The sequence below is a fragment of the Anarrhichthys ocellatus genome, unplaced genomic scaffold (assembly GCF_004355925.1).
Source record: "Anarrhichthys ocellatus isolate YVR2014 unplaced genomic scaffold, GSC_Weel_1.0 scaffold2, whole genome shotgun sequence".
Lineage (NCBI taxonomy): Eukaryota > Metazoa > Chordata > Actinopteri > Perciformes > Anarhichadidae > Anarrhichthys > Anarrhichthys ocellatus.
Window position 1 is genome coordinate 17159559 of NW_022280032.1, and position 25283 is coordinate 17184841.

The 25283-nt window shown below is 40.7% G+C and overlaps 2 protein-coding genes across 3 annotated transcripts in view; one reads left to right on the plus strand and one right to left on the minus strand.

Annotated features, from left to right (window-relative positions):
- On the plus strand, window positions 1-10997 carry ttc38 (tetratricopeptide repeat domain 38). The gene is made up of 14 exons (XM_031862729.1): window positions 1-248; window positions 1569-1646; window positions 1753-1834; window positions 3027-3198; window positions 4979-5152; window positions 6510-6585; window positions 6789-6908; window positions 7046-7105; window positions 7337-7375; window positions 7870-7951; window positions 8411-8576; window positions 9527-9686; window positions 10151-10224; window positions 10564-10997. The coding sequence occupies exons 1-14, from the start codon at window positions 219-221 to the stop codon at window positions 10649-10651; spliced, it is 1401 nt and encodes a 466-aa protein (XP_031718589.1). The 5' UTR covers window positions 1-218; the 3' UTR covers window positions 10652-10997.
- tspan33b (tetraspanin 33b) overlaps window positions 9050-25283 on the minus strand; it is a 21001-nt gene continuing 4767 nt past the window's right edge. The window contains exons 2-8 of one of the 2 annotated variants that reach the window (XM_031862804.1): window positions 24330-24387; window positions 23649-23776; window positions 23399-23473; window positions 18917-19012; window positions 18379-18507; window positions 12445-12606; window positions 9050-11122 (exon numbers count right to left, since the gene is read on the minus strand). In XM_031862804.1, the coding sequence (XP_031718664.1) occupies window positions 11054-11122; window positions 12445-12606; window positions 18379-18507; window positions 18917-19012; window positions 23399-23473; window positions 23649-23776; window positions 24330-24387 (717 nt within the window). In that variant the 3' untranslated portion in view covers window positions 9050-11053. Of the gene's footprint in view, window positions 12607-18378; window positions 18508-18916; window positions 19013-23398; window positions 23474-23648; window positions 23777-24329; window positions 24388-25283 lie in introns of both variants that reach the window. The other variant, XM_031862795.1, reaches the window with a different exon arrangement.

Sequence of the window (25283 nt, forward strand, 5' to 3'; positions counted from 1 at the left end):
TTGTCCGTTCTCCTCACCACTGTTAACAAAATGCAGACGTTAAAACGTGTATAATTGAGTTACCTATTGTATTACTTCTATACAAATTTTATTTTACACGTTTGAACCGTTATTTTGAAAGCACTGAAATTGACTTCCGGTGATGTTGCGTTAAAGTTACCAGAGGCTGCGCCAGTGAGTACTTGTCGAAGGTTTGGAGAAGTTAACGCACTTCAATAATGATGGCATCGAGTTTCAGGGACTGCAAGGTGAGTGGTGGCGCTTTAGGAAGAATTAGACTGATGTTCGCTGTCCATGCATGTTTAAAGTTAACTAAAACTAACGGGCTTCGTGGGACAGGTGTGGCATAACAGTTTGCATACCCAGTGAGCACTAACCCGGTGTTACGTGCCTACTGGTTTCTGAACCTACTGGTTTCCCTTCCGTGCGTGTGTTGTGTTCGCTTAACAGCTGCAGCGGTTTTCTGCCTCTGTCGCCTGATTCGTCACACATTCCCAAACATATTGCTGGAGATCTAAAAGACACATCTCATATCAATTGCAGGGATTACGATTGTATAAGTGAGCACTACATCACAGCCACGTATGAGGAAATACATAGAAGAAAATATATTTATGGAAAGATTGCAACAACCTTCACATATATTTATTTATATAAATATGACATCCAAGAACTAAAATATGCCCAATCTTATATCCTCAATTACAATAATAACATAGTTAAATATATGAAAAGACATCCAAACCGAAAGACCAGCAATTTTGGGGTTAAGTGTCTTGCTCAAGGACACATCAACATGCTCCTAGCGGAGCCGGGGATCGAACCGCCGCTCCTCTGATTGAAGACTCTGACTGAACAGTTCCCTCTGTTATTAGAAAGCATAATAATGGAAGTGTAAATTTTGTGGAGAAGAAGAAACCGTGGACCATGTTTCATTGTCCTGTCAGAGGTACGAGTCAGAGAGAGAAGTTTTGAAAAAAGGTCTAAGAGAGATTGGAGAGGAAAGCTTTAGTGACAAATGTTGGAAACTTTTTCTGGAATATTTAGAGTCAACAACACTAATGAATAGAATTTGAGAAAGAAATGTATTATTATCCGCCACAAAACAACAGAAGAAGAAGAAGAAGAAGACACTCATCTGCTTTCCAGGCGAGGCGCAGTTCAACTCGAACGAGCCTAATGTGCTCTGCTCTCATTGCGATGTCCTGGGAGCTTCTTGTTGACAGCACACAGTCTATAGTTCCATATTTATGAAGTTTTGTATGAGACATTGAATGCGTTGAAATAACGTCTTCGTGTAGACCACATATCAACGGTCAGCGTAATATGATTTTGGAGAAATACGTTTAAAGTAACCAAAATCGCGTCTCTTTCAACCTACAACTGAACAAACCATCAATATTTCATATTTCATCAATGGGGTTCAGACCCCAAATCAACGCTTTTTCAACCAGAAATCAACGTTGAAATCCGGGTTAGTGCTCACTGGGATGTTACTGAATGCTCACTGTATGTGTGTGCTGTGTGGATGTACAGTATTTAAATCATTGTGCTTTCTCTCCATACAGGCATGGAGTGCAGAATGTCTTCCATTGTCCACCAGCAGTAATGAGGCTTGTAAACTATATGACGCCATACTCACTCAGGTAATACACACACACACACACACACCGATATTGTCTGCAGACTAGGCTGTAGTAGTGAAAGACACATTTACAATTAACAACATCTCTCTTTTTGTTGGGCTCCTAGTATGTGAAATGGCGGAATGATGAAACCGTGGGAGGATTTGAAGGATGCATTTCTGCTATCCAGACAGCTGATCCCAACTTTGGTAAATAGATAGTCGGTGGAAGGTTATTTATTAGCTTTATTTAACGTTTTGCATTACTTGGTAAGTCCTGATGAGACACAGGAAGTCAGGCAGCAGCAGAGTGAAAAACACATTAAAGGAGACAACAGCACACCAGTGTTAAAAGTTCAGAAAAAGAAAACAAGGAAAGGGATGAAGGCAATGCTGCTAAATATATCTACTGCTGACTGTGACCCTTTAGATACTTTAAATAAACATTGAAAAGGTCAGATCCTCAAAGTCAGAGCTCTAGTTAGAGGGAGCAACAATCTTAAAAGCTTATCGTCATGTCATGTCTCGTACTTTGGGGTCCTTTTAAAAAGATTCGGCGTAACATGCTGAGTAATCTAAGCACATAAATAGAAGGGACCCTGACCTGTGAAAGGCAAAGATCTGCTCAGCTAAACAAGCAGTTTCCAAATAGACCTTCGGATACGTTATAAAATGTTAGTGCACACAGTACAGCAACAATACTGACAGCTGCAATCAAGATGCTCCAGTTCCGTGACCCTGGTATTTTGCATGCGAGCTCAGTGGAATGAGTCAATATGGGAATCGGTCATCGCCTTTCCTGCTATGTTTCGGGCCTCTCTGATACAACACCTTGGATATTTAGCATTAACCCGTTGAGCTCGAGAAGCAGAGGTCGATCAATATCCGTCTGTCAAACAAAGCAGCTGTGTGACTTGTCGTCGACGTTTATAGATGCTGCTGTTGTGTCGCCATGAGTTTGAGCTCTCATCTAAATGTTTGATCATTGTTCGTGCAAATGAATCGAGCTGTCGTTGTGCAGGTTCAGCAGTTATTGATGCTACCGCGTGAACTCGCATGCTGCTTTTGACTATGACTGAAAGTACAGAGGTCAGACCATTGAAATGTTGGCTATTTTATGGTTTGCATAACGAAAACGAATTGGGGTCTTCAGGTTGAATACCATTGTGGACATGAGTCATAGTCAATAGATCTGGTTATGTAACAGTTGTCTTTGGATTGGAAACAAAGCATTTGTAAAAAACAATATTTGAAATTGTTGGTAACCAACACAAATCTGTACTGAAGTTGTTTTCAAAAGGAAAACTTTTACAAGTGCATGTGATTTTTTTGTCATGTAAACTGTTAAATTGCAGTAAGACAGTCCGGAAGAAAAGACCCGTGTTATCTGTTTTCCCTGCAGTCATGGGTCATGTGATCAGCACGGGGCTGGAGCTGGTGTCAACAGCAACCTCCGCCCGTACCAACGAGCGCCTGGCCAGCGATGTGAGGCGAACAGTGGAGCTGGCCAACAGCCAGGTCCTCTCTCCCAGAGAGAGGCTCCATGTCGAGGCCATGGAGCAGTATTCACACGGGTAAGAGCCAGAGCCAGGTTTCCACAGCACACACCGTCCACACCGAGGGATGAACAGGAAAGTGGTCATACCGGGGCCAGTGGTTACGAAAGAGGGTCTCAACACTTCAAGTGATCGGGGATCCCACCGTGCTTTGTTGTCTTCCACATTAGGGCTTTTAATGAAATGTATAGAATTCCACCCTATACATATAAACTCCATTTAATAAATAAATACATTTAAAAAAGGCATGCAGTGCAGTAGTTCCCTCAAAAAGACAACGTTTTATTCTGTGGAATAATGCACATACTGTATATTACCTATCTTTAAAAATCAAAAGATTTGGAGATAAAGTATCACACTGTGATTGGTTAATGATATATCAATTAGTTAAAATTAATATTCATCACTAATCATCAATTAAACAAAAAAAAATCCAAGTATACATCTTCTTAAAATAAAACGGATGTGCAAGCATCTTGCAAAATTACGTTTAATAACAAAAATAAAGTCTAATTGCATTGAAAATAACAATATCACACTTTTAACACAGTCAAGTCTAATTGTTCAAGACTTGCCTGTATGTTTGTTTTATTGCTTTTTTGCTCACACTCTGGGTAAGCTGTATCTATCCATAGAAAATTATAAAAAAATAAATAATAATTATTGGCGGAGACGCATGTGACTATCTCATAGCTGCTGTTTCAGAGAGATAGTCAGCGGCGTTTGTTGAGGCTCTCTCCAAAGTACTGAACTTGAGTGACGGACACGGTTTCTTAGGCCGCTTGCTTTTCGTACTTATGGCCCAAATTCCATTCCCCCCCCATTGTATTAATGCACAGACAGAAGTAAAACAACAGGGAAGCGAAGGAACAGTCCACAAGAGAGAGAGAGACGCACGCTGCAATAAGCTAACTCTCCATACATGGTTATTTATTCATGCACACTAAGGAGATTTAATAAGCAACCAAGCAATTCCATGTAACACCGGACATTCAGCACCCCCGTATAGCCCGACTGAATGATCTGTTGTTTTACAACCACGACTACGCTGCTGCAACAACTCAAATGTGAGATTGGCAGTCGAATCGGCCTCCTTAGAATAACCAGTGACTATTCGAGGTCACTCCTAAGAAAAAGTTAAGCTAAATATACCCCAACTCACTTCATGTGAGCAATGCTTACAGAAGTATATGTTATTGAACTATTCACTAAACAATAACCAGCCTGTAAGCTACGATCTGCTCCTGCCAACCGGCTGGCTACTCGCTCACTACGCGGGGGGTCCCCAACTGTTTGCTGTCCTCGTCCAACCACGAGGGTCCCCGTTGACATCAGGAGCAGAAACATCTGTCGCAAGCTGAGACCTCATCTGTTCAGCGTGCCCCATGGCCCATGAAGCTTTAAATACTCCAGCTCTTGTTTATAAATGCAATACATGACGCAGTTCCTCTTTTTCTGTCCCCATGTGATACAGTCACATGCTTCACACACACAGCATTCATCTTTTCACATTGTGTTCCAAAGACTCTTATGTAAATTTCAGTCACAGTCACAGCAAGTAATATTCTAATTCTATATGCAGTGTCTTATTTCCCCATGGTACAGTATTATAAACTGTAATATTGAGAAATACATTTTGTTTCTCAATATTGTCTCGGAGGATACTTATGTTTGTCAAGGGCCTCTCGTCTCCTCCGTTCAGCACAAAGTCTATTGACATCTTAGTGATTCTCATGGTACACCTTTTCACCGTTGTCCTCCACTGATTCCCTTTAACACTGACTCGTGTTTCTTGCAGATGTTTTAGAAAGGCCTGTGATGTATGGGAGGACATCCTGGTGGATCACCCCACTGATATGCTGGCCCTCAAGTTTGCCCATGATGGCTACTTCTACATTGGAGCCCAGGCCCAGCTTAGGGATTCTGTGGCCAGGGTGCTGCCCTACTGGAAGCCACACATGCCTTTCTACAGGTACGGAAGACGGCAAACATTACAAGCATTTTTAGATGACTTTATAATCTTACTAAAACTCAACGTATTGGCCTAGTTATATATGTAGCGGGAGTGGAAGTGGGCTTTAATACACTTCAAACACAGGACATTGTTCTGTATACAGGTGCATCATATTTGTGTTTATTTAACAGTTATCAATGAGCTATCTCATAGCACCCATCTACAAAGAATTTGGCGTGTCAATCATCTTTGGAGCATTAAAACTTTCGGGGAAGAAACGAATACAAGATGTCTTTATGGATGTGTAAACGAGTAACTGTTTTCCATGTCAATGTTATAGGATATGTACATTTTTATGTTAAACCATATACGATTACTTATTTTAAAACATTTTATGGCAAACTATACTATGGCTAAATATCATACTCTACTAAGGCTTTTGTATGACATTATATTGCATACTACACAGTATAGTATGTCATAAGAATTACAATGACTTTTTTTATGAAATACTCTGCTATGACTTTCTCATGAAATGTTTATGACATTTTTATGATGTGTGAACAACTTGTTTCCGCTGCCCCAGAGCTCATTAAATACTGTACATGCAAACTCTCAAAAGAAACAGAAAACTACATTAGTTATGACTCTGTGTGTGTGTGTGTGTGTGTGTGTGTGTGTGTGAACTACATACGGGTTTATTTGAGTCGCAAGTGAGGGGGAAAAAAGGCATAAAAGAAAAAAAACAAGATATATGCAAGAAAATGAGCAGTTTTTACATGGATCATTGAAGATTAAAGTCACACAGACCCAGATAGTTTAGAGACCGATGTACCTGTTGATAGCAGCATTACCGTGCTGTGGCTGCTTAGCTCGTGGCTGTAAGCAAAGTGGTTCTTACTGAGAAGGTAGAGAGTGTTTCAAGAAGAGGCTGTTGAGGTGTCCTGCAGAGGGAAATCTCTCACACTGTGGGAAGCCTTGCTCTTCCTTTAAGGTGAAAACTTGAAGCAAGTCAATTCTGGTTTTCTTCCACATCTTTCATTTAACAGCACATAGTCCACGTATAGGCTGTAGGTGAGTGAGACCAAACAAAATCCAATCCTTAAACATTTAAAGGTGACATTGACGCCGCACAACAATTATATCTTCAAGCTATTGCTGTATTACCCAGAGAAATACTCAATATACTGTCACAACCTTACCACAGCGGAAATTAAAGCCCATATTCCTACTTAGCAGTCATTTGAAGGCAGTTATTAGCATAATGATCATGTTGACTTTTTAAAAAAGCAATTTGGGGTCATTTCACTCTCGTTTATGTGTGTGTGTGTGTGTGTGTGTGTGTGTGTGTGTGTGTGTTTGTTTGTTCCCTTAGCTATCTGAAAGGACTGTATTCCTTCGGTCTCCTGGAGACTCGCTCCTATGACCAGGCTCTGAAAGTAGCCATGGAGGTGAGATTTTCTTTTCCATTATAGTCCGACATGACAGTCGCTTGACAAAAAGCCTGAGGAGCATCAGAGACCAAACGTAAGATGGTCATTTAGACTCCAGCATGCCTCGATTTTTGATTTTACACTGGTGTCTGAAACACAGCGTTTGTATCTGCATTTGTGTTGCTTCTCCTTACTTGAAACTGTTAAACTCTTTGGTGCAGGGCCTCGCTCTGACTCCGGACGATGCCTGGTCCGTTCACTCTGTAGCCCATGTTTATGAGATGACCGTACAAGTGGACAAAGGCTTGAAATTCATGGAAAGTAGAGAGAAAGACTGGCAGGTACAACTTGTGCTATTCCTTAGTGTGTGTGTGTGAGTGTGTCACTTTAGCAACCTTGTACAGCTTCTACTACTGAATTTAATTACAGACAAATAGTCCACGGATAAATATTTCAAATTTGTATGAATTATTTCCAGGGAGCTGACGTGCTTGCCAGTCATAACTATTGGCATTGGGCTCTATACTTCATCGAGAAGGTAAATATCATGATGACTTTTCTCATCCATGCGAATAGTTGGCAGTGAGAGTGTTGGTGGGACTTGTATTTATGATATCCCTTCCTCCAGGTCATTTGAAGTCTGAAGTTGATTATATTGCGAGGTTAATTTGTGTTTTGCATCTGTGCCGCACACAATCTATCAACCCCGCTTATCTCTCAAGTCTGGAGTTATTCACATTCACCTTTCTCACCTCTGCCTCCTCCACAGGGGCAGTACGAAGCCGCTCTGCAAATATACGACACTCAGGTTGGTTTGTGTTGAGATTTCTGCATCAAACCTCTCATGCTATATCTGTCTTGAGTGCATACACACACACCGAGTCCTTCAAGAGCCATATGCATGTACCAGCACACGAGGGATTCAGACTAAAAGCAATGCGTTGTGAGTCAAGGAGGCAAGTGTGTGCAAATGGAAGTCAAATCCATGTGATGACAAATGTCAGTGTCAACTGTCAAAGCTGATTATTTTTTTATTCACTCTAAAAATAGGAACGACAAGAACATTTCGTGACTTTACTTAACGTTGCCGTAAGTCTGAACGCGACAGAAATTCGTACATAAAGTTAGATGAGCGTCATGAATGTTTAAGCGCTCACATCAGGGGAATGCAACGAGACATAAACGTGTCTTTAAAAACAAAAAAAAAAATGCATCACTCTGAAAAATGTCATTGTGTGGATGCAGTTACGTGTTACCTCCCTCGGTGTTCAAGGTGAAGAGTAAATGTTTGTCCTGCATTAGGTATTCAGACGTTGCAAAACTACGGGATCCATGTTGGACACTGTAGATGCCAGTTCAATGCTCTGCAGACTGGAGATGGAGGGTAAGATGCAGGCCGATGTGTCGTTGGCAATGTAAACACTGTCTGCAGTGAGGAAATTGGAAAGGTAGTTTAAAAACATCTAAGATACCTCAGACGCCACTTATCAGAGTGTGTCACTTCTTCAGAATTCCACTGATTGGCCTTGAGGGTGTTGCAACATTTGCTAACGTGTTGCTTATTGGCTGAAGGACGACCACAAGTCTAATTTGGGATAATTTAAGATAGTACGGCCTAAAGTGAAACTGCTAATGAGGTGAGATAATCTCAGTTATCATACCTCATTACTCTGAAACTGTGTTGGAAACGGCTGTAATTAGCAGAACCTCTGACCACATGTTCTTAGTCTATTCCCACTAAAACAGACTAAATGGCCTGCGGACATTTCAAAATGCGTCTCATAACTATGTAGCCGTTATGCAGCCTTCAAGCAGTGTGTGTTTGTGTTGGTGCATGTGCCAGGCGTGTGCGTGGAGGACCGTTGGCGGGAGCTCTTCCAGGTAACACGGCCGCACACCGACGATCACGTGACCTTGTTTAACGACGTCCACTTCCTCATGGCATCGCTGGGAGCCAAAGAGAGCGGGACGTCTCAGCGTCTGCTGGAGGGCCTCCAGGAATTGGCTAAGTAAGTTCCGCACCATTTCTTCTGTTCACTGCACACCTCAACGCTCTGTCAGCCTTACATAAGAGCCACACAGGCCTTATGTAAAAACGGAGACAGGAACGAGGCTGAGCGTAGGATGGCGAGCTAGAGAGCGCGAGCAGTCAGAAGGGGAATACAGAGCCGCAGTCCGTCTCAGAGGCCGGAGTCTTCCCTCTACAGCAGATGTACCAGCAGCTGCTGCCTCTGTGGGGAGTTGTGGTTACAATGTGTTCTGGCACCACGGACATCCTGTGCTCTCCATTTTGTCTGGCGTACAGCCCGCAGAACAAGCTACCACTTAAAACCAGTTCTTTAAATTTTTCAGTGTTATGTAATATAATGCAAGTCACAATAGTTGGGGAATGATGCACCTTCGGGGGGGGGGGGAAGTAAGAAACAGAAATGTTCTCTTCAACACAGCTCTACTTGGAATTATCAGGCAAGACATGAGGATGTTTGAGCTTTGCATTTTTTATTTTTTATTCCATCACTCTCATATAAGCCGTGTCTTATTACCTTGGTTTCGGAGGAATGCACAGGTTAACATAATCCGTATTTTTGCCATGATGTAATTTCACACCTCTTACAAACAGAGGCACTGACTCTAAGCATTAGCTAATCCAGCATCCGGCCAACCTGGAGTTGTTCAATAGATTTTGTTGATGTTAATGTTTTTTAATGTGTTGTGTGAAGTTCCCTCAAAATTCTAACTGTGATCTCCTGAGTTCTAAACTGTTTGGAAAGCAGTTTGTGAAAGTCTTTTAGCAGTTTCTTGTTTGTTTACGATCTTTAAAACTTAAGGATAAAAAAAAATAGAAATGACAATAATCTTTTTTTTTTTTAAAGAACTACACCCAACTTTCCTTCCACCTGCACTAGCTTCTAAACCATCCAGCTGTACCAATGAATGTCTCGTCTTCTTTCCTCGACAGAGAGCCAGGGGACAATCAGCAGCATCAGTTGGCGGGGGCTATCGGTGTATCAATCTGTCAGGCCATGATGGAGTACAACCAGGGCAACTACAATCGAAGCATGGAATTACTTTACCCGTTGCGCTACCGCATGGTGGAGATTGGTGGCAGTGATGCACAGGTAAGGTCCCCAGGAATAATAGGAGGTAACTGTGGTAAAAATCAAGTCCAAACCAAACTGCGGTTCTCTTACGTATGCACAGTCGAAAAGCGTAGCGCCTTGAGGCTTCACTTCTTTCTCTTTAGATAACGTTGATCATACTGTGTTGTGTTCTCTTGTAAAACACAAATCCCTGTTGTTGTGAAATAGGCCAGAGGTGAATAACACTCAGCCTTTCCGTCCATGAACATACAACAAAGTGTGTGAGAATGCGGAGCCCAGTGCATTGACATATGAATAATGAATCTGTGATGGATGCTGATGGACTTCATGCATTTTATGTTCTGTGTGTTCAGAGAACTATTCCCCAAGGTGCAAAAGTGTACATGCATACAGTACAACGCAGAAGGGAAGAACGACTCTATATACAGTGTTGGAGCAGCAGGAGTATGTTTACTAATGGTTTTGTCCACTGTTGTTCTCAGAGGGATGTCTTCAATCAACTGCTCATTCATGCAGCCATGAAGTCTGAGAATAAGCACCATCAGAAGCTGGGAAGGTAATGCACAGCAGGGAACACAGTGCTTCAATCTTCTGTTTCCTCAGTGCCGGGCGTCTTTGTGAAAGTCTGCTAAGAGTTTATGGGAGAAAGATCTTGCACTATTTGAAGCACTGGAGTTCATCATGATCCAGTATAGTTTATGTTGGGGCTGAAGCTGTCCACTCAAGTTCCCCCTCAGTTGCCGTCTTTGCAGAACACAGGCTGTATGCAACCCACATCCGCTTGTCTGTACACCATGTTAGACTTGTATTATTGATCGGGTTAGCCTCTCAGCTTGTCTCTGTAAATCTGTGTTTAAAACCTCATACTGTTCTGTGTTGTGCTGAATATCTGCAGATGTCTTCTGGTGGAGCGCGATGCCATGAAGCCCAACTCCCCTCTGACGGATCGTCTGATGCAGAGAGCGCTGGCTCTTCACAACTAGACCGATCAGAGCGGTTCTCGTGCTAATAACGTCAACACCATAATGTGAAGTGTTTACATACAACTTGATACAGCACTTCTTTCAATGCTCTTTTAGATGCAGACCTTTTTAAGCTTTGTAAGTGAACACATTTATACTTCTGATCAATATAGAGCAGTGTAACTGTCACATTTCAATATAAATACTTTGGAATACAATCAATACAGAATGAATATACACTTTGAATTTTGCATGTGATGACATTAAAGTGCACTACACTTTTGTAGGCACGTTAAAATAAGAAATGTATTCGATGTCGCAGTGATACAGTAGCAATAAAAAAAAAGATGCCCTTGCACATGTCAAACGAGTACCGCAAGTTCTTTTCGTCCCGTCTCTTCCCCCCCGCGCGGCGGGCCGCTCTCACAACACTGAGGTAATCTCATCTTGGATCTGAGAGATCAGGATCTGGGTCAGCACGACGCCTGCAATCTAGAGGACAGTAGCAGCCACTTTAGATTACAGACCAGACTCGCTGCGACTGTGCAGCCTGTGCCGAGCAGCTCAAGGTCCAAACGAACAGTTTGTAAATGAGATAACAATGTCTGGATTGTGTCACTTGAATTCACCGTATAGTCGTATAAACTGGATTATAACACTGTATCACAAAGTGCTTCTCTCAGCGAGAACACACACATTCAGGGGCAAAGCTCAATGATTAACAGTGTGATTTAAACGTGGTATGTTATGCAGACAAATCCAAGCAATCGTGTGTATAGTTAAGATGTGCAAGACCAAAAAGAGAACTTCATAATCACATTCCCTTGCACGTCAAAGCAAACTGGAATACTAGTGCAATTGTTTTGACAGGACTCATGGGTAATTCACATGCTTCCCTCTTAGCAGAATCTTTGGGGACCCAATCAGCCAGAGATGAGAGTGAGACAGATCAGGCAAAAAGATCCAGTGGCAAAGCTGCATGCTGTGGCAGAATGCAATGTGACAGCAGCTGAATCGTTTTTTGATAAGTAAGCGTACTAATTATTTAGAGGCAGCTTTTGATAAGTGCTTAGTTGATTTCATGGCCAATCTAACATTTTGACTTGACTTATTAACGGTACTTGATGTTGTGCGTTAGGTGTGGTGCGCAGTGGTGCTCGGTGAGTAGGAGGGAATAGTCGGTACGCTTCCGTCTCAGGCACATAAGCTTACATTATCGCACGCAGACTTCTACCTCGGTTGCACATTAACCTGAGCTTTCGGTCTAGAACAGTGTAATAAATGAATAATGGGCAGTTAAAAATTCATTGTCCCGCTGTGCCTAGTTATTGCTGTCTAGGTGTAACCCTCCATTTTAAATCAGTTCTATGCCAGTGGCCTCACATTAACCCTACACCCCCGTTGGTTTCTTTTAGAATAAGAATTTCATTTGATTTTTTTTTTTTTACTTCTGTACAAGGACAGGGTTATTCAATGTGAGACTACCTGCACTTGTGCTGTGTGTGTGTGTGTGTGTGTGTGTGTTCAAGAAAGGTGCAGGGTCCTGCCTGGATTACCTTTTAGCCCTGTCCAAATACACCATGCAAGTCTTCCTTTGAGGGTGCCGGGCCCATCAATATGTTGATTGCTACACTCTCATTTATATTGACTTGTATCTGAGTGTGTGTGTGTGTGTGTGTTTGTGTGTGTGAGAGCTTATTTAAGATGAAACTAGAGCCATTTCTCAGCCAGAATTGCCTGAGGTTGCCAATGGGAAATCCCTGTTTGTCAATTAGTGTGCAGCCTGAATTAAGTGTAGTCATGTGTGGGGTTACCTGAGGCAAGGCCAGGCCCAAGGCGAGAGCCCCCACCAGCAACAGATGAGACTCGATCCACATCACCGCTTTGTCCACACAGCCTACCGGGTAGATCGACTTGTTTGCCTCCAGGTGGCTCATGGTTTGAACCCCAAAACCGCACATAGTGTTGATCACTGTCTGTGTGCCAGATGGACAAAGACGGAGAGAGAGAGAGGGTTTGAGAGATTGTCTTCAGTGTTACTTTTTTTGTCTTGTCTATTAAACCTGAAACAATGGAAATACTGTAGTATTCAGAAGAGACTCTCATAAGCTGCTTTTCCTATCTCTTGTGTTATTTTTGCATTGACATTATATTCACTGTTTTGACAGCAAAGGGAGAGTTCTGCAGATGCTTTTGTTGACTGTAGAGACTTGTGAATAAAGAAGGGGAAAGAAAACCGCAAGATAGCGATACAACCATGTCCGTTTGATGTGACAAGAAAGATTAATCAGTCCCTGAGGCGGCCATGCAGTTACAGGGTATGAACAGCAGGTTGCAGCACTGCAACAGCTCCTCTAGTGTTTAATTAATAGATTTTTCACCCATGTAGAAAAAGGTTGCTGTGATCTGTTTTCCATGTAGCATGATGTATAATCAATATTAGTGTGATTGATCTACATGGACTCTTTTGTTTACTGTCTTCACATAAAATACGAGGATTTTCTTTACTGGTGGCTTGTAAAGCTGTGCTGCTGTATGTCTGCATAGGTTAGACAAGCATTGCAAATGTGTCTTTGTGTGAGTGCAAATGAGTGTATTCATGCATTCACGAGAACAGTATTTACATATATACTGCTTGTGGTCCAGCATGCGTTCTTATCTGCACACATTTAATTTGTTATGCCTGTGGAGGCGGCTGTGAGTGTTGGTTCTGCGAAGAAAAAAATGTAATTAAACCTTTTGAAACATAAATAAATAAATAGTTACTGCCAAACACTCTCTTGAAGGTTGGTCGTGATGCTGTCGACTGCATATCAGACAACATATCAACACTCTATATGTTGAAGATGAGCATTATATACCAGTTGGCTAGCTTTAGCTTGGGCTTGATTTTAGACACTTTACCCTTGATTATTACGTTATTTAGATCTTTTGTTTTGTTGCAAATAACCTCATGGAGCTGGTTCTTAAATTAGACAATCAAAATCAAACACCAGTCATTCATGAAAGCCGCAGATTCTTCACAAGGAAGAAACTGGTTATCAGACCAGTTCTACACGGGACAACTTACTTCAACCAAAGAAACTTCTGTTTTTTACCTTTTTGACATGCTGTACTATGACTTTATATGACTTTTATCAACATATTATACTACGACTTTGTTCGACATGCTATACTTTGGCTTTTTCATGTTTTTTTTTACATACTCTATTATATATTTATATCACAAGACTTATATCAAAGATTATTGACGTCCCATTGACGTTTTAGGACTTTTTCCGGCATGCTATGCTGTGACTTTAAAAAAAACCAATTCAACATACAATACTATGACTTTTTTATAAACTTGTTTGCAAACTATACTATGACAATATTAGGACTTTTTTCAACATGCTACACGATGACAATTTTAAGACTTTTTACAATAGTTTTGAAATACTACACTATGACATTTTTGCGACATACTATACTATGACATTTTTTTTAATATGTCAACATAGTATACTATCACTTTTTTGACATTTTATATTAGGTCCTTTTATTCTTCTACAGTAGCGAGAGTGATGGTTGACTACATGCAGATAACGGCCAAGAGCTGGATTTGAACCCCTGATTCTGCAATAAGGAATATGTATGACTGCACCTGCTCTACCTGGTGAGCTACAGAGTTACTTTGTAAAATAATATCACAAGATCTTATTGCCGTCCCATTGACTTTTTATGACTTTTTTTGGCATGCTATGCTATGACTTTTTAAATAAACATTTTCGACATTCTATACTATGGCTTTTTCATGATTTTTTGACATACTATACTGTGACTTTTTGAGGACTTTTTGCAACATAATATGAATTTTTTCGACAAGCAATATTATGACTTTTTAATGGTTTTTTTCGACACTTTTTTATCACTTTTTTTGACATACTTTGAACACCTGATTCTGCAGATTGGAATTTATTCAACTGCTGCTGCTCTACCTGGTGACAGAAGATTGTCAATATTTTATGATTTTATACTATACGATGACTTTTTTATTAAATACTATAATATGTTTATCTATGGCATACTATACTATTACTTTTTTCGACATGCAATACTATCACTTTTTCTGACTTTTCAACATACTATACTATGACTTTTTTCTGACTTTTGACAACATACTATACTATGACTTTTTTCTGACTTTTTCAACATACTATACTATGACTTTTTTCTGACTTTTGWCAACATACTATACTATGACTTTTTTCTGACTTTTGWCAACATACTATACTATGACTTTTTTTGACTTTTTCAACATATTATACTATGACCTTTTTCTGACTTTTTCAACATACTATACTATGACCTTTTTCTGACTTTTTCAACATACTATACTATGACTTTTTTCTGACTTTTTCAACATACTATACTATGACCTTTTTCTGACTTTTTCAACATACTATACTATGACCTTTTTCTGACTTTTTCAACATACTATACTAAGACTTTAAAAACTTTTTTAACATACTATACTATGACTCTTTACAACATACTATACTATGACTTTTAAAAAATTTTTTTAACATACTATACTATGACTTTTTTCTGACTTTTGACAACATACTATACGATGACTTTTTTCTGACTTTTTCAACATACTATACGATGACTTTTTTCTGACTTTTTCAATATACTATACTATGACTTTTTTCTGACTTTTGACAACCTACTATACTATGTCTTTTTTCTGACTTTTTCAACATACTATAGTTTGACTTTTTTCTGAATTTTGACAACATACTATACTATGACTTTTTGACATAGTATAGTCTGACTTTTTTTGTGACATCCTATCCCATGACTTTTTTTACACACTATGACTTTTTATGAAATACTGTAATATTACAATTGTATGGCATACTATACTGTGACTTATTTTTGCCATCGTATAGAATTATTTTTTGTGACATACAGTACGACTTTTATGACTATAGTATGATCTTTTTATGAGATACTATACGGAGACTCTATAAGACTTTTAGGACATACTGTAGTATTACAATTGTATGACATACTATCGTATGACTTTTTTTTTACTTCTCATCACATACTTTATTATGGCTTTTTATTACATACTCTAGTATAGCTTTTTTATGACTTTTTATGACACACTAAACTATTTTAAGCGATACTTTAATATTAATTTGTAAAGACTTTTTATGTTGACATGCTATCATATGCCTTTTTTACATACTAAATTATGACTTTTTATTACATCCTATTGTATGGCTATTTTATGATATACCATACTGTGACTTCTTTATATATATATATATATATATATGTGTGGACGTGTGTGTGTGTGTTTATGTTAACAGTGATGCAAACTTGCAAGACTTTTATTGGTTCAAGATATTTATCAATTGTAAAAAAATAAATGCTTTGGTGACATACATGATGCCTGATAATCAGGAAATTAACTTGCCATTTCACTTCATTCATTCAGCCTAGAGTTAAAGTTAGCCCTCTTGGGAGGAAAGGTTATTTTGTTTTGCCATAACCAATCAGTAGTTAGTGACATATCTGTCCCATGCCAGGCCTTCTCATTTTCATTTGACACAGAAGCTGCGGTAGTGGCTGCGTGGATCAATTAATAACTTTGTTTCTGCTTTACACATGATTCAAAGAAATATGTTGGTTTAAGAGCTGTTGTCTCTTTAAATCCACTTACAACAACTTGTAAAGCTGCCTTCATCTCATCCATGCTTGTCACCATTTTTCTATCTATATTTGTTATGAATGTACCGTACTAGCCATGTATAAAGATGATGTCCCCAGTCCTAATCCTGCGTAATATGTTCTTGCTGACCACTTCTCTCTTTAACTGTGTGGAAACGGCTTTAAGTGGCCACTACACCAGATTTATTTGAATTTCTGAACAGTTATGGGCAGTTATTCAGAGGTCTGGGACCAGAATAATGTTCTTTGCCTAAAATTGCAGGTAACGCATCTGTTCACAAGCTATTACTTCCCCAATTCCCTTTAGATGGCGCACATGAGCAAATCTACATTTGCAATTCTCTTTCATTGTATCCTAACATCTCACTCGAAGAACTGAGATTTGGAAAACTGTTGCAGTTATATACTTTTATTGTCTGTAAGTGGCAAAGGTCCAAGTCCCCAAGAAATCCTCCGTCACAGGATTAAATGATGACAGGCCCGTCGCCCTGACGTCTGTGGTAATGAAATCCTTTGAGAGACTGGTGTTGACCCATCTGAAGGACATCACAGGACCCCCTGCTGGACCCCCTGCAGTTTGCCTACCTTGCAAACAGGTCGGTGGATGAAGCAGTCAAGATGGGACTGCACTACATGCTGCAACACCTCGACTCCCCAGGGACATACATATGCAAGGGTTCTGTTCGTGGACTTCAGCTCAGCATTCAGCACCATCATCCCAGCAATACTCCAACCCAAACTCTCCCAGCTCACTGTGCCAGCCTCCACCTGTCAGTGGATCACAAACTTCCTGACTGACAGGATGCAGCAGCTGAGGTTGGGAAAAATCACATCCAGTACTCGGACTATCAGCACTGGCGCCCCTCAGGGGTGTGTGCTCTCCCCACTGCTCTTCTCCCTCTACACCAATGACTGCACCTCAGAGGACCCATCTGTTAAACTCCTGAAGTTCGCAGACGACACAACGGTCATCGGCCTCATCAGGGACGGTGATGAGTCTGCATACAGACGGGAGGTTGAACAGCTGGTCCTCTGGTGTGGTCAGAACAACCTGGAACTGAAGAAGCTCAAAACTGTGGAGATGACAGTAGACTTCAGGAGGAGCCCCCCAACACTGCCTCCCCCCCTCACCATACTCAACAGCACTGTGTCTGCGGTGGGGAACTTCAGGTTTCTGGGATCCACAATCTCCCAGGACCTGAAGTGGGCCCCCAACATCGACACCATCCGGAAAAAAGCCCAGCAGAGGCCAGCTTAGGAAGTTCAACCTGCCTCAGGAGCTGCTGATTCTCTGCTCCTCTATCACTGTGGGGTTTGGCAGACTACAACAGACTGTCAGGTCTGCAGAAAAAATCATTGGTGCCAGCCTGCCCTCCATCCAGGACTTGTAACCCTCCAGAGTCAGGAAACGGGCAGGAACGATCACTGCAGACCCCTCACACCCTGGACACAAGCTGTTCCAACTCCTCCCCTCTGATAGATGCCAAAACCACCAGACACAGGAACAGCTGCTTTCCTCTGGCCGTCACTCTGATGAACAATAAATCAGACATACTGCACCACTATCTCTGTTTGCACTATTACCACCACTTGCACTATCACCTCAATTTCATTGCCATTGTAGTTTATAGGTTTCTGTTCATATATATATATAGTTTTTGGATATATATTTATACTTATTGTACATAGTTGTTAAATGTTTATACATCTGTTCTACTTTTTTTCCCTGTTGCGCCTGTACACATACATGGCCTATAAAGCTGATTCTGATTTTTATTCTATCATTTCAGTGGATGCTGCTGAGCCACAGCACACGGCATTAGTACAAACTCGATTTTGAAATGAAGTAAATCTAAGTTTTTACACCGAGCACCTTGCTTCACATTCAACCTAATCTGAGTCTTCTTTATGGGAGTGTTTTATAGTTTAAATTGCTTTGCAGTTAGTGGTTTTCCATGAAGCTTTTAGCTAGTGAGTTTTTTTGTCCACACATTGTATGTCATGAGGCTACACCAAGAAACACACACCTCTCCAGGAACAGGACTGCAGCAGGAATAAGGCACAGCACAGCGCTCGGAGCTGGGGTTCTCATGTGTACAATTAAAGTACAGGTTCCAAGACCAGTCTGTGTAGTTGTTCCACCCACAACACTTGAACTGAGTGAAAAAAGAGAGACAAAGAGAGGGAGAGGAGAGCACAGCAGGTTTATATTTAGAACCGTGGTCTTGCTGTGAACTATACATCCTGCCAGTCTGGGCTTCTCCCATGGGAAAACCCAGGCCCACAAGTGTGCCAGTGTGTGCAGATGGAAGAGGAATATCACATGAGGAGACCCGTAGAGTACAGGAACTGTGAGTAACATGTAGCCACTCATGTGGAAATCCCTCACCAAAGCCAAAATAACAAACATAAGTCATACAGCTTTGTGGGTTTTTGTTGTGGTTTCCTGGTCAATAAACCACTAGCTGTGATCAACTTAAAGACTTATGTGATGTGGATAGCTATACACACACACACACACACAGACACAGCCACTCTGGGCTCAAGTGGAATTGACCAGAACACCTCTTTCTGGATGTAATCCATCAGGTTCTGCAGATCCAGGTCATCCCTGTAGTGCACGATGGCTTTCTTCACAAACTTTCCCAAAGCATCCCGAGTCTAAGAGAGGGGACATGTGGGAGTTTATACACAGGATAATAGCTATAAAGGTATCACATGAAGTCATTTTCTTAGTTACTGTTTGTAAATAGAGCATACAAACTTCCCCCCTCCTCTCCAGCTTTACCAGCGAGAGAGGGAGCGCAAAGGTGGACGAGCAAGCTGGAGAATGAATGAAGAGAGGGATGGCAGTAGTGAGTAAAAAGCCGTGAATCAGAAGAATAAAACTTTATTTCCTGATTGTTTCAGTTACTTTCTAAAGCACACATAAACACATCCATACCTCCTCACAAACCTGCAGAAGGGTGCCTTATTTTTAATGAATGCAGCCCAAGGCACGTTTTTTTCCTGCTGTCTGCTCTCCAAGTGCCTTCACTGACAGTCTGACATAGCACCACATAGCAGAGACAGGTAAAAGAAAGAAGCACATAAAACATGCAGCGACGTAACATGCTCAAGAGCGTCGCATACCTTGAGCCTCACTGCACCGAGGTGCGTGACAAAGTGGCGGTGTTTGACCTTTGAATGTGAATGGGCTGCACACATTGGCTGGGGGTTACACACCCATGGGGGACCAAAATAGTCTTTGCTGACGTCTCACCCAGAGACGTCGCTACCACAGCAAAATAAAGAAGATAAAACAAAACAGGCGGGGAAGGTCTCTGTACATACAGACACCGCCACACAAGTGTGTGCAATAAGTCTATGCATTGTTTTTAGGAAACTAGCATTATATACCTTTAATAACAACATTGCTATCTTCTAAATACGTTGAAATTGCCAGTGGTGAACTTATCGACAAATGTCTCTTTAACCAGGCAACTATGGTGCTCAGTGAGCGGTGAACTTCTCAGGTTGTTGGGCTCCCTGAATCACTCGGGCTGCATCTATGGAGGATTGCAAAGTGCCTTCTCTTGACACGTCCTATGGACAGACGCTGTGGAAATCCTCACTCAACTAAAAATGGATCATATCTGGGATCATTTGAAATCTTTGAGGCTTTGTTTCTATTTGATCTACTTTTACCTTTATTGTTAAATTCATTGTACAGCATTTATGTTGCATTGCACCGCATATGTATTCTTTATAAAAGGCCACCAAGGGACACATTTTACAAATGAACTTTTAGGCTATAAACGCTATGATATGCGGTGTTGGTCTCTCCCTGGAATGTTCTATGTTCATGTATCTGCCCACGTAAAAATAAACATAAATAATACTCATATATATAAATATATGAGGGGGACACATAACCTCCTCTTGTGTGCATTGTATGAGCATCCTGCGGGATGTATCTCAACAATATGGCAGCAGAGCAGGAACTGCTGCCGTGTGATGGCTGGAGTGCAATATAATGCTAATAATAAAAATGATTCATGCCTTTGAGCTCAATGTACACGACACACACCAAATACAGAGCGCACACACACAGGTTTTATGTTGTTTCAGCTGCAGTAGATAATTGGTTGAATTTGCCCATTTGGAAATTGTCATCAGCTCCACTTGAGCTGAATAAAGAAAGCCCGCATGAAATATGAATTAAAACCATTGATTTGTTTGAATAATCTGTAATGAGGATTTTAAACTCGATACGGTTGATTCAGACATTAAAATTGTGTGTGACCGTATTTTGTTAGCTTTCATTGCCCATGATATTATTTTCATTTTATTTAGTTTTTATATCCTCACATATAAATATATTTAAAAATGTATTTAATACAAATCTCCATCCGTTAGAAATCTCAAAACAGGGGGGGCCATGGTTACACAGACTTGAGGTCAGATGTAATATATGCTAATAGGAGCACTGTATGCTAATGTACACTGAACTTTAAAATGTCATTAGGCCTGAAATGAACTTCTGAAAGCAGTTTGCTGAAGGCTCTCGGAATTGTTCTTGTTATAGCCAACGTTAGAACAGGTTATGTTGATAAATACTGTGAGCTGTATCAAATTAGCCCAAAATATCAAAATCTTCATCCTGAAGTAGTTTTACTAAATTGTGTTAGTATTTTGACGGTGTTTCCCCACCCTCGCCCTGCACTCCCCTCTCCTTCTGTCTCTCCATGTGGTGCAGAATGCTCGTGGGCCTCGGTTCCCACCGTCACACCTCCCCATGTCATTAGTGGCAAAGTCTCCTTCAAGGGATCTGCTGAAATGGAACATTTTCTTCCACTTTGAAGTGCCGAAGCATTTGAATCATTTAGCGAGGAAGGATGTTGAGAGGGTTGTTAAACTGCTCTGTTTAGCAGCAGGCAGTCCGAGCGCTGACAGGGAACACAAGGGAGAGGAGAGGTGTCATCAGGCACCCGGCACCTGGGCACACATCGGTGTCAGAGAATGTTGCCGCTGCTGGCTCTTATGTATTTATTCTCAATGGAGCCCTAATAGGATGTTAATGTAAAGGAGATAAGTTGATGCTAAATCAATTGCTGGGATCATATGCGGTGCTCAGATGGATACAAACATATACATACATGCACGCAGTCATTGAGAGGATTGCCTGTTCTCATACAGACACAGGCATTATTATTCAATGATCGGAACAAGGGGTTATAAAAATATTGGGTTTTTTTCAATGGACAGAAAAAAAGAATCCTTCACACACAATTATATTTATTCTCTAAACTATGTTGTCCTTGTTAAAGTATGTAAAATTGATCCTCTCGAGGCTCTAAAACTCATTCCGATGAAACAATCTGAGAATCCAATATCGTCTTGTATTTCCTAATTCCATAATACATAATAATTGCATACAAATATCTACTGTTTATGTGTGCCAGAATTAAACACACTAGCATTTTATGCTTACAGGAAATGATGCAGTATAGGGTCGTACGTCAGTACATTGCATTGTGTACATCAATCTTAATGCTGTATTTAAAATTCAAAGCATTAATATAGCAGCAAACAAATATTTTCTATATAAACATATAGTAATGTCTACCTGAGCAGAGAATGAAGTCACTCTTCTCCTTGCTTTGTTGACATAGCTGGGCCACCCAGTGCATGTTAGTACATGGGAGCGTGCCCCACTGGTTAGCCCCGCTGCGGCCACGTTGCACTGCTCATACTGAGGTTGCAGCTGATCATAGGCTCGTTGGAGATGAGCCTCTGATCCAAATTGTCTGTGTGATTGTAATATTTAACGCTCGATTGTTGGCTGTTGGAAAGAGAGCCGTTGAGAGTCAATTGAAATGCTCCCAATCTCGGATCTTGACCCTTTAACAATTTTGCTGCATAATAAATTTGCACATGAGACAAATCTAAACGTCCGAATTTGGGACACAGCTTTAGTCTTTTCTAGTTCATACATATTACATGCTTAATAAGTGTTTAGAATTAAAATTTATATGTAGTACATTTGTGAGATTGAGAGACTAATATACATGCAAGCTGTTAGGAATAATGGGAAGTGATAAGATATTATTGATACCAGTGTCATTATCGATTCTGCTTATTCGTCAGATTCTTTATCAATTACCTTATTGATGGAAAATAGAGTAGGCTTCACCAGCGAAGCTGTTTTGTTATCTCTGAGTCTGAACACAGTGTAGAATGTCAGCCTAATGCCTAACATTTCAACGTGTTCAAATAAAGGGATCAGAGACCACGTACCTCAGAAAAGCACCCCCTCGCCTGAACATTGCCGGGACATTGCTTTTAACATGTTGAATCAAAAATAAACGCATCTAAAAAGTCTGTAATGGGATAATCCCTAATATCAGAGAAAAGAATGTGCATGTACAGCGATGGCATGTGCAGTGGGTCAAAGATGTTAATGATGACAGTATACAGTAGGTAGTAATTGTAGGTTAGAGGGTCTGATCATCTGACTGCTTTTGTTTCTTGCCTCGTCTTGAGTACACTGTTCTTTGATGGTCAAAAGTATGAAAATAAGGCCTAAATTTGAATAAACTGGAATTATATTGAGAGTATTTCGCAGTCAAGTGGATTGACGTCAGTGCATCCTGAGATAATTGTGATGCTTTCCTCTCCTTTCTGGCTGTCTTCAAAACAAACCTGAGACACACACACATTCTCAGGACTTATAGACAGCAATACAAACACTGAGTTCCACTGTAGTGCTGGTGCCTCTGTGTTTTTCTTTGTCCGTATGCTGTGTGGCTCTGACATTGACAAGACAGTCCCCCTGTGGGCTCAGTGGGCCAATCTGTGGGCTCAGATGGTATGCCTTGTTAAGTTTACTACATTGTCGTTTACAAATGCACAGAATGTCCAAAAGCTGGGGAAGAATACACTAAACCACAGGAGCTCAGGGGTATTGATGGTCGATAGTGGAAGAGAACTGGAGACCAGATGTGACCTTATAGTGACTTTATATGTTCGAATATAATCTAGTGCACAGAGTTGTCAGATGAGTACCTGGTCAGAGTAGAAGAAGCCCAGAACTGCTACGGCAAGCTGAGTGAGGAAGACCAATGTCAGACTGAAGGAGAACTAGAGTAAGAAAAGAAACATATACATTTTAAAACACAGTTTGACTAATACAGAATCATAACTGTCAGATTTGTTGTTGCACAAGATATGTAAGACTTGGCTTTGGATTAAACGGAATTTGAGCTACGATATCGGAAGCAAAGCACAGTGCCAGTACTAGTTATGTGTCTATTACTGTCTTGAGGAGGCGAATGTTCTCTCGCAGGGCTCCGATGCAACCACAGAAAGTGATGAAGAACATGACCACCCCCACCACAATTAGGACGACAGCCGGGTCGATCAGGAACGTGTCCCGCACCGTGTCTGGCAGAAAGACAGGAAAAGACCCTTTTTAATAGTCTATCCTACTCTGTTCCTACCTTCACTTCCTTTCCTGCTTTTATTTCTATTTTTGAAACCTTTATTCATTCTATCTAATTAATCCCCCCCTCCTATTTTACAATCCTCCCTTCCTCCACCGGCTGCATTCATTCTTTTAAAATATTAATGCACTGTTGTGGATTATGCAGACTTAATCAGTTGAGTGAGCCCAGGTAAATCCTTTTTCTGCTGTCCATCTGCTGCATATTGCAAATTGAAATAACTAAACGTATCAAGCGATTGCTTTGTGTCAGCCTGGCTCAACAGGTGTGCAGCTAAAAGAGGCCGCCATCTCACGCCAGCACAGCTCAAGAGACTGCAATGAATGGAGAAGCAACAGTTTATCACAGGAATAAATCGACATACAGTAAATCTAAAAAAAACTAAAAAGATCATGTTCTATAACTACAACACAGGGTAATAGACTATTTCTGAAGAGTGTGGAAAAGTGCCACTACGTGCACCTGAATATGTAAAACATGTGTCATGTATGTACCTGTAGCTTTCTGGACTTGAGCATACACCCCGATGGCAACAATCAACAAGGAGCAAACCTGGGAAAAAGAGATTAATTGTAAAATGCTGTAATAACTGCTCATTGGCGAGTGTTCTGCCTAGTTAGACATGTTTTGGATATACGCTTATTATTAAGATATAAAAGATAGATGAACTCTCATCTCTATCAGCTCATGTGGCTCTGTCAAAAGGTAGAAAAAAAAAGACCTGCCAACTCCGCTACAGCTGTGTTTCTCTAATTTCTCTTTCCTCCTACGACTTCATGTTAACCTAAGCTTACAGTCTGCTGGCTTTAATTCCAATTCAACGAACACATAACAGTGGAATCAATCTTCTCTGCTCACTCTCTAAAGGGATTTACATAATTCCCTAAAACTCACACTATTCCCTAAAAGTTTACCACATCCATCTTTTACTTAATTATCCATTGAAACATCTAGAGAACGCACCAGTTATCGATGTTTCATTCTTCTGGGTGTATTCTTTATTTGGACGTGTGAAAAGTTGCGAGGACAATATAGTGCTTCTATTGAGCGGGCTTTGTTTTGAACAGACTTTATTTGCACTTTTGCAGGTGTGATCAGATTAGCAACGATAAGCCCTTTCCTCAGGTGCTAAGTGTGCAGAGCTGTGGTGGTGGCGACAGCATCAGTTTATGTCTTTACCATAAACAGACAGATGGAAGTCAGCGGGAAAACAAAATAACGAAACATATGGAGCTTGGCTTTAATCATCTGATTTTGTATAGCGTCAATGTGGAACATCAAAGTAGAGAAGTAGTGTTTCTGACAAACTCAGTCCATCTTCAGAATTTAAAACTCCTTTCTTCAGTTTCTCCATGAGAGTATTTCTGCATGAATCTTTGCAGACGGCCTTGTGTGTGTGTGTGTGTGTGTGTGTGTGTGTGTGTGTGTGTGTGTGTGTGTGTGTGTGT